This window comes from Oncorhynchus gorbuscha, linkage group LG11, assembly GCF_021184085.1.
Source record: "Oncorhynchus gorbuscha isolate QuinsamMale2020 ecotype Even-year linkage group LG11, OgorEven_v1.0, whole genome shotgun sequence".
Classification (NCBI taxonomy): Eukaryota; Metazoa; Chordata; class Actinopteri; order Salmoniformes; family Salmonidae; genus Oncorhynchus; species Oncorhynchus gorbuscha.
This window is the reverse complement of record NC_060183.1, coordinates 41,016,029-41,026,028: the sequence shown is the minus strand read 5'-3', so window position 1 is coordinate 41,026,028 and position 10,000 is coordinate 41,016,029. Positions and strand designations below refer to the sequence as shown.

Here is a 10,000-nt window from a genome sequence, read left to right as displayed (position 1 = left end):
TTTGTGAAATAAAATCATTACCCCCGACCACCACCATGAAGAATAACAACCCAAGGTAAGTAAAGAGACACGAGCAGAGAGAGAACTGAACCAAGCCACAGACACAGGAGATGTTGAATGAAAGCCACAAAGAATTCATGAACCAATACGGACACAACAAAAAAAAAGAGTCTGCCATTAGCCGAGATCAAGAGAGTTTATTTTGTTTCATTGAAAGAAATATCTGACAGCAGATTACTACGGGCCCCAAATCAAACCCTGTCATTTTGGCTCTTAAGCTCATAATTGTGGTTTTAGATCAGCATGAAAGACAGCCATTTCTGAAAGGAGAGCATTCCTCCACAGCCTGGCTCAGCTGTGCTGCTCTGTGCCTCGGCTGCGTCCACAGCACTCGAATGTAGTCTTTCAACTAGTAGGGTTATGGATTCTGACAGTCAGGTCTGTTTCACTCAGCCAGCCAGCTGTCTGGTAAAGAGTTGTCTATAGTTTAGAGCTTGCTGATTGGACCCATGTAGCCATAGAAACAATGAAAGGATCTATGACTTGATAGTGCTTGCTTACGGAGGTGATGTCCTGTAAGGGGTCGTCTTTGGGATACGGTTACCCTGTAGAGACACACAGAGCAGAGCAGGCCCTGCTTTAGTGCCATTAAAGACTTAAAGAGGACAACTAAAAGATGTGTAGGAGGAAGAGAGGCACAGCAGCACTTTACAGTCACTGTTACACTTGACGGTTGCGGTGGTTTGTTTGTGTCCTGCTACTCAACTGGTCTCTCTTTCCACCAGTCCTCTTACCCTACAGCTGTAGTGGGTTCTAATAGGAACAAACAGCCCCGTGGAAAAAGTTGGACTGTTGCTTGCACTGAAAGGAAAAGACAGAATGGCGGGCAGTTTGGCCACACGTTTGCTCCCGTGGAATAACATAAAATACGCTTTTGTTGTTGTTGTTGTTGTTGTTGTTTTGAACGGACTCACGGTAGAACGTCGGAGTCACCGGGAAGGGCAGTAGATACCTTTTGGCCCTTTTGGCCCTTTTGGCCCGGACGTCACAGAGGTCAGATCTCAGCGTGAAACAGGGAAGACGTTCGTTTCGCGGCCACACAGGGTGGCGGACACAAAGTGTCAAGCTAAGTTATACGAGTAATAACATTGACAACGTCACTTACAACCAAACTGCCCCCCCCCCCCCCCCCGGAACACTCCTTCATCACGTTGCTCGTCCTGAACCCCAGTTCCGTGGCAAGGTGAGGAGGGGAGGAAAAACAGGCTAAGTGACGTCTCAGTTACTGGCGGGCCTCCCTGATCCCCTGCTCTCTTTAACCCTTCGCCAACCCTCCCGCATCCTCTCTGTTGGCATGAATCTGCCGGACCAGGTCTGGGTCACATGTCCATCCATACCCGGTTCTCCTTCTGACCTTTCAGCCGGCTCTGAACGGGAACGGTGGGGAAGCCAGAGAGGAGGGAGGGTGAGGTTTTATGGGGGGGCTTAGCGGGGGCAGAAGCTGGGGGGCTTATTGAAAGCAGCTGGGAGTGGTGCAACGAGACAGGGCAGACTCAGAGTGACAGTTTGCAGCTTTATTTCATCTATCGCGTCTAGCAGTAGCAGAGACCAGTGGAGACCAGCGGGGCCTGGACTTTATTTACTGACCCGTGGGGTCAGAACCTGGGCTCAGGGCCGTAACTCTTCTTCGTGACGCTGCTCCTCTTCTCCTCCACCGTAACACAGTTATCCAGTAAAAAGCCTTTGAAGTGGAGCGCCTGGAGGGGGAACCATAGAGGTTTAATGGGAAATCTAATGCAGGGTTGTGCAGCGCTGTCCTTGTTACACACATTCACTTATACAATTTTATTAATTCCAGACGAGAGTCTGACTGGGATTCTCTCTCTCTCTCTCTCTCTCTCTCTCTCTCTCTCTCTCTCTCTCTCTCTCTCTCTCTCTCTCTCTCTCGCCCTCTTTCTCTCTCTCTCATTCTTTCTCTCTCTCTCTCTCTCTCTCTCTCTCTCTCTCTCTCTCTCTCTCTCTCTCTCTCTCTCTCTCTCTCTCTCTCTCTCTCTCTCTCTCTCGCTCCCCCCTCCCGCTGTTGTAAGAGCAAGGAGATAAGATGGATAAATTGCAGAAACAGAAGAAGTTGTTTGTTTTCAATCTTCCTGTCAGACAAAGCGTTGTTGTTATTGTTGTTGTTATGTCTACAAATCCCTGCTCCTTGAGGCGCTCTCCTCTCTGAGGTACAGTTTGAGCTGATTTCCTGTAACTGGTTAACGGTGGTTCATGGGAACTGACGTCAGCCGCCTCTCTGTTGAGGGTCCGGATAGGTGAACGTGACCAGGCGTAAGTTGTTCTTCAAAACATGAGCAGCATCGGCTGACCTTTGGAATATCGTCTCTCAGGATTGAACTGAGTCCAAAGCACAGGGCTCAATCCGTCAGACCTGGGTCAGATATATCGGTCTCACACTTCCAAAATAGTTCAGCTGAGCTTGAGTTAGTTTGCCCGGTGTGAAATGGAACCTATGAAAATAGTCCTAAGTGACTCCAAACCGTGCAAACTTGATTTGACCCAGGTCTGCTACCCTTTTAAGGGAAAGCAATATGAGGGATGCCGAGAGCCAGGTATTTTCTCCCCTCTCCAGCTCTTTCACCTTTAGTTCTGATGGGGGACAGGAGAGGAGGCGTGGAAGTCACGTAAAGTCACACCATGTATTTATTTATGGTCTCTAAGGCACTTCCCACACAGGCCCGTCTCTGTCCATTTCTCTACTTGTAATACGCTCTCTGCAGCGAATTGCTTTCTTCTGACCAACTTGCTTTCGCCTCCTTTCCTAGGAAGTGTGTAGAGAGCTCTGGTGCCTTAGCAAAAGCAACCGCTGTGTCACCAACAGTATCCCTGCTGCCGAGGGGACCTTGTGTCAGACGGGAAGCATCGAGAAAGGGGTAAGTCCAAACGCACCAGTTGTCTCCTGTAGTTTACACACACTGGCTCTCTCCTTCACCTCCATACCAACAGCTCTATTTCTCTCTCTCCCTCTCTCTTTCTCTCTCTCTCTCTCTCTCTGTCTCTCTCTCTCTCTCTCTCTCTCTCTCTCTCTCTCTCTCTCTCTCTCTCTCTCTCTCTCTCTGTCTCTCTCTCTCTCTCTCTCTCTCTCTCTCTCTCTCTCTCTCTCTCTCTCTCTCTCTCTCTCTCTCTCTCTCTCTCTCTCTCCCCTCTCTCTCTCTCTCTCTGTCTCTCTCTCTCTCTCTCTCTCTCTCTCTCTCTCTCTCTCTCTCTCTCTCTCTCTCTCTCTCTCTCTCTCTCTCTCTCTCTCTCTCTCTCTCTCTCTCTCTCTCTCTCTCTCTCTCTCTCTCTCTCTCTCTCTCTCTCTCTCTCTCTCTCTCTCTCTCTCTCTCTCTCTCTCTCTCTCTCTCTCCCTCTCTCTCTCTCTCTCTCTCTCTCTCTCTCTCTCTCTCTCTCTCTCTCTCTCTCTCTCTCTCTCTCTCTCTCTCTCTCTCTCTCTCTCTCTCTCTCCTGTCTCTCTCTCTCTCTGTCTCCCTGTCTCTCTCTCTCTCTCTCTCTCTCTCTCTCTCTCTCTCTCTCTCTCTCTCTCTCTCTCTCTCTCTCTCTCTCTCTCTCTCTCTCTCTCTCTCTCCTCTCGTGGTGGCAGCTAAGCCTTCATAGTTGGGAAGTAGCGTGTGAGTGTCAGAGCCAAGACTAGTTACTGTGAGGTGTGTGGTAACCAGATCTAGTAGGGCTCGTTCTCCCTCTCTCCCGTGGTATCCCAATGTATTACCGCCCCTCCCCCTTTCCCGCCACACACACACACACCATGCTTTGAGGTCATCACTTCAGAGTCGAATCGCAGGGTGGCTGGCCACGCCACGGCCAGGTTAGACGGCTGACAGAGAGACGGTTTTAACATGGATTACGGTGGCCATTGTCACCGGATGGTCCGAGGTCTCAAAGGGAAGAATGGGAGGGTGTCAGGGGCTGTCGTGTGACATTACCCTCCGCTGACTGGAGCCTTTCAGGCCCCCGGGGGCCACTGACGGGGTCCTGGGCTACACAGGGTGCACAGGTTGAGATCAGCTCAGGGGGATTTGGGACAGAGGGCTTCGGGGGGCTGGTAGTGCGCTCCTGTCTGGGCTGAGGGTGGGTGGTGAGGGGGATGGGGGTTGGGAGGGGGCTTCAAAGGAAGACGACTGTCAGCCATTTCTCACCAGGCCCTGTAATGGAGAGGACCTGCTAACTAGGGGGGAAGGGAGGGGGAAGGGAGGGAGAGGTGGTAGGGCAGGGAGGAGAAGGAGGGGTGAGGTAGAGAAAGGTAGAGAGGGATAGAGAGAAGGACAGAGAAAGAGAAAAAGAAAGGGAGCGAGATAAGTAGACAGAAGGCACAGCAGTTGTGTTCCCCAAAGGTCACACAGATTTCTGTGTCAAACGCACACACTTGCAGGTGTGTGGTGTAACAGACAGGCAGTGTAGGGTCTGGGTGTGTCAGCTCGTCTCTGATAACCCTTTCTCTCCCAGGCTATTTTCGTCTTGCTGGAAACACACACAAGGTTTTAAGGAGGACTCTCTCCCTCTATTTCACTTTCTCTGACCTATCTATCTCCCTCTTTGTTCTTCTCTGCCCTCCTCTCTCACTCTCTTTCTCTGGCCTATCAGCTCCCTCTTTGTTCTTCTCTGCCCTCCTCTCTCACTCTCTTTCTCTGGCCTATCAGCTCCCTCTTTGTTCTTCTCTGCCCTCCTCTCTCACTCTCTTTCTCTGGCCTATCAGCTCCCTCTTTGTTCTTCTCTGCCCTCCTCTCTCACTCTCTTTCTCTGGCCTATCAGCTCCCTCTTTGTTCTTCTCTGCCCTCCTCTCTCACTCTCTTTCTCTGGCCTATCAGCTCCCTCTTTGTTCTTCTCTGCCCTCCTCTCTCACTCTCTTTCTCTGGCCTATCAGCTCCCTCTTTGTTCTTCTCTGCCCTCCTCTCTCACTCTCTTTCTCTGGCCTATCAGCTCCCTCTTTGTTCTTCTCTGCCCTCCTCTCTCACTCTCTTTCTCTGGCCTATCAGCTCCCTCTTTGTTCTTCTCTGCCCTCCTCTCTCACTCTCTTTCTCTGGCCTATCAGCTCCCTCTTTGTTCTTCTCTGCCCTCCTCTCTCACTCTCTTTCTCTGGCCTATCAGCTCCCTCTTTGTTCTTCTCTGCCCTCCTCTCTCACTCTCTTTCTATGGCCTCTCCCGCTCTCTCTGCAGTGTTGATCTTGTTTATACAGTGTCTTAGTGCATAACCCCCAATCTCTCTCCCTCTCCCTCTCCCTCTTCCCTTCCCCCTTCCCCCTCTCTCTCTCTGGCATCGTTAATCTCTGTTCTGAGTGATTGAAGGAGAAGGACGAAAGCATCCTGGGGTTTTCAGCCCCTTGCCTTGGCAGGATCTTAACCCACTGACCCAGTTACAGACCTTTAACCTCTATAACCTCTACTGTCTCTAAGCCCTGAGCACCACTGACCCAGTTACAGACCTTTAACCTCTATAACCTCTACTGTCTCTAAGCCCTGAGCACCACTGACCCAGTTACAGACCTTTAACCTCTACAACCTCTACTGTCTCTAAGCCCTGAGCACCACTGACCCAGTTACAGACCATTAACCTCTACAACCTCTACTGTCTCTAAGCCCTGAGCATCACTGACCCAGTTACAGACCTTTAACCGCTACAACCTCTACTGTCTCCAAGCTCTGAGCACCACTGACCCAGTTACAGACCTAAAACCTCTACAACCTCTGCTGTCTCTAAGCCCTGAGCACCACTGACCCAGTTACAGACCTAAAACCTCTACTGTCTCTAAGCCCTGAGCACCACTGACCCAGTTACAGACCTAAAACCTCTACAACCTCTGCTGTCTCTAAGCCCCGAGCACCACTGACCCAGTTACAGACCTTTAACCTCGACAACCTCTACTGTCTCTAAGCCCTGAGCACCACTGACCCAGTTACAGACCTAAAACCTCGACAACCTCTACTGTCTCTAAGCCCTGAACACCACTGACCCAGTTACAGACCTAAAACCTCTACAACCTCTACTGTCTCTAAGCCCTGAGCACCACTGACCCAGTTACAGACCTAAAACATCTACAACCTCTACTGTCTCTAAGCCCTGAGCACCACGGACCCAGTTACAGACCTAAAACCTCTACAACCTCTACTGTCTCTAAGCCCTGAGCACCACTGACCCAGTTACAGACCTAAAACATCTACAACCTCTACTGTCTCTAAGCCCTGAGCACCACTGACCCAGTTACAGACCTAAAACCTCTACAACCTCTACTGTCTCTAAGCCCTGAGCACCACTGACCCAGTTACAGACCTAAAACATCTACAACCTCTACTGTCTCTAAGCCCTGAGCACCACTGACCCAGTTACAGACCTAAAACCTCTACAACCTCTACTGTCTCTAAGCCCTGAGCACCACTGACCCAGTTACAGACTTAAAACCTCTACAACCTCTACTGTCTCTAAGCCCTGAGCACCACTGACCGAGTTCCAGACCTAAAACCTCTACAACCTCTACTGTCTCTAAGCCCTGAGCACCACTGACCCAGTTACAGACCTAAAACCTCTACAACTTCTACTGTCTCTAAGCCCTGAGCACCACTGACCCAGTTACAGACCTAAAACCTCGACAACCTCTACTGTCTCTAAGCCCTGAGCACCACTGACACAGTTACAGACCTAAAACCTCTACAACCTCTACTGTCTCTAAGCCCTGAGCACCACTGACCCAGTTACAGACCTTTAACCTCGACAATCTCTACTGTCTCTAAGCCCTGAGCAACACTGACCCAGTTACAGACCAAAAACCTCTACAACCTCTACTGTCTCTAAGCCCTGAGCACCACTGACCCAGTTACAGACCTAAAACCTCTACAACCTCTACTGTCTCTAAGCCCTGAGCCCCTCTGACCCAGTTACAGACCTAAAACATCTACAACCTCTACTGTCTCTAAGCCCTCAGCACCACTGACCCAGTTACAGACCTAAAACCTCTACAACCTCTACTGTCTCTAAGCCCTGAGCACCACTGACCGAGTTCCAGACCTAAAACCTCTACATCCTCTACTGTCTCTAAGCCCTGAGCACCACTGACCCAGTTACAGATCTAAAACCTCTACAACCTCTACTGTCTCTAAGCCCTGAGCACCACTGACCCAGTTACAGATCTAAAACCTCTACAACCTCTACTGTCTCTAAGCCCTGAGCCCCACTGACCCAGTTACAGACCTTTAACCTCGACAACTTCTACTGTCTCTAAGCCCTGAGCACCACTGACCCAGTTACAGACCTAAAACCTCGACAACCTCTACTGTCTCTAAGCCCTGAGCACCACTGACCCAGTTACCGACCTAAAACCTCTACAACCTCTACTCTCTCTAAGCCCTGAGCACCACTGACCCAGTTACAGACCTAAAACCTCTACAACCTCTACTGTCTCTAAGCCCCGAGCACCACTGACCCAGTTACAGATCTAAAACCTCTACAACCTCTACTGTCTCTAAGCCCCGAGCACCACTGACCCAGTTACAGACCTTTAACCTCTACAACCTCTACTGTCTCTAAGCCCTGAGCACCACTGACCCAGTTACAGACCATTAACCTCTACAACCTCTACTGTCTCTAAGCCCTGAGCATCACTGACCCAGTTACAGACCTTTAACCTCTATAACCTCTACTGTCTCTAAGCCCTGAGCACCACTGACCCAGTTACAGACCTTTAACCTCTACAACCTCTACTGTCTCTAAGCCCTGAGCACCACTGACCCAGTTACAGACCATTAACCTCTACAACCTCTACTGTCTCTAAGCCCTGAGCATCACTGACCCAGTTACAGACCTTTAACCGCTACAACCTCTACTGTCTCCAAGCTCTGAGCACCACTGACCCAGTTACAGACCTAAAACCTCTACAACCTCTGCTGTCTCTAAGCCCTGAGCACCACTGACCCAGTTACAGACCTAAAACCTCTACTGTCTCTAAGCCCTGAGCACCACTGACCCAGTTACAGACCTAAAACCTCTACAACCTCTGCTGTCTCTAAGCCCCGAGCACCACTGACCCAGTTACAGACCTTTAACCTCTACAACCTCTACTGTCTCTAAGCCCTGAGCACCACTGACCCAGTTACAGACTTAAAACCTCTACAACCTCTACTGTCTCTAAGCCCTGAGCACCACTGACCGAGTTCCAGACCTAAAACCTCTACAACCTCTACTGTCTCTAAGCCCTGAGCACCACTGACCCAGTTACAGACCTAAAACCTCTACAACTTCTACTGTCTCTAAGCCCTGAGCACCACTGACCCAGTTACAGACCTAAAACCTCGACAACCTCTACTGTCTCTAAGCCCTGAGCACCACTGACACAGTTACAGACCTAAAACCTCTACAACCTCTACTGTCTCTAAGCCCTGAGCACCACTGACCCAGTTACAGACCTTTAACCTCGACAATCTCTACTGTCTCTAAGCCCTGAGCAACACTGACCCAGTTACAGACCAAAACCTCTACAACCTCTACTGTCTCTAAGCCCTGAGCACCACTGACCCAGTTACAGACCTAAAACCTCTACAACCTCTACTGTCTCTAAGCCCTGAGCCCCTCTGACCCAGTTACAGACCTAAAACATCTACAACCTCTACTGTCTCTAAGCCCTCAGCACCACTGACCCAGTTACAGACCTAAAACCTCTACAACCTCTACTGTCTCTAAGCCCTGAGCACCACTGACCGAGTTCCAGACCTAAAACCTCTACATCCTCTACTGTCTCTAAGCCCTGAGCACCACTGACCCAGTTACAGATCTAAAACCTCTACAACCTCTACTGTCTCTAAGCCCTGAGCACCACTGACCCAGTTACAGATCTAAAACCTCTACAACCTCTACTGTCTCTAAGCCCTGAGCCCCACTGACCCAGTTACAGACCTTTAACCTCGACAACTTCTACTGTCTCTAAGCCCTGAGCACCACTGACCCAGTTACAGACCTAAAACCTCGACAACCTCTACTGTCTCTAAGCCCTGAGCACCACTGACACAGTTACATACCTAAAACCTCTTCAACCTCTACTGTCTCTAAGCCCTGAGCCCCACTGACCCAGTTTACAGACCTTTAACCTCGACAACCTCTACTGTCTCTAAGCCCTGAGCACCACTGACCCAGTTACCGACCTAAAACCTCTACAACCTCTACTCTCTCTAAGCCCTGAGCACCACTGACCCAGTTACAGACCTAAAACCTCTACAACCTCTACTGTCTCTAAGCCCCGAGCACCACTGACCCAGTTACAGATCTAAAACCTCTACAACCTCTACTGTCTCTAAGCCCCGAGCCCTACTGACCCAGTTACAGACCTAAAACCTCGACAACCTCTACTGTCTCTAAGCCCTGAGCCCCACTGACCCAGTTACAAACCTAAAACCTCTACAACCTCTACTGTCTCTAAGCCCTGAGCACCACTGACCCAGTTACAGACCTAAACCTCGACAACCTCTACTGTCTCTAAGCCCTGAGCACCACTGACCCAGTTACAGACCTATAACCTCGACAACCTCTACTGTCTCTAAGCCCTGAGCACCACTGACCCAGTTACAGACCTAAAACCTCTACAACCTCTACTGTCTCTAAGCCCTGAGCAACACTGACCCAGTTACAGACCTAAAACCTCTACAACCTCTACTGTCTCTAAGCCCTGAGCACCACTGACCCAGTTACAGACCTAAAACCTCTACAACCTCTACTGTCTCTAAGCCCTGAGCACCAGTTACAGACCTAAAACCTCTACAACCTCTACTGTCTCTAAGCCCTGAGCACCACTGACACAGTTACAGACCTAAAACCTCGACAACCTCTACTGTCTCTAAGCCCTGAGCCCCACTGACCCAGTTACAGACCTAAAACCTCTACAACCTCTACTGTCTCTAAGCCCTGAGCACCACTGACCCAGTTACAGACCTAAAATCTCTACAACCTCTACTGTCTCCAAACCCTGAG

The 10,000-nt window shown here is 50.1% G+C and overlaps 1 protein-coding gene across 3 annotated transcripts in view; it reads left to right on the top strand.

Annotated features, from left to right (window-relative positions):
* The window catches only part of adamts6 (ADAM metallopeptidase with thrombospondin type 1 motif, 6), a 125,802-nt gene that overhangs the window by 59,071 nt on the left and 56,731 nt on the right, over positions 1 to 10,000 (top strand). For 2 of the 3 annotated variants that reach the window (XM_046369618.1, XM_046369617.1), the window contains exon 12: positions 2,823 to 2,930. In XM_046369618.1, coding sequence (XP_046225574.1) covers positions 2,823 to 2,930 — 108 coding nt within the window. The remainder of the gene's footprint in view (positions 1 to 2,822; positions 2,931 to 10,000) is intronic. The other variant, XM_046369619.1, reaches the window with a different exon arrangement.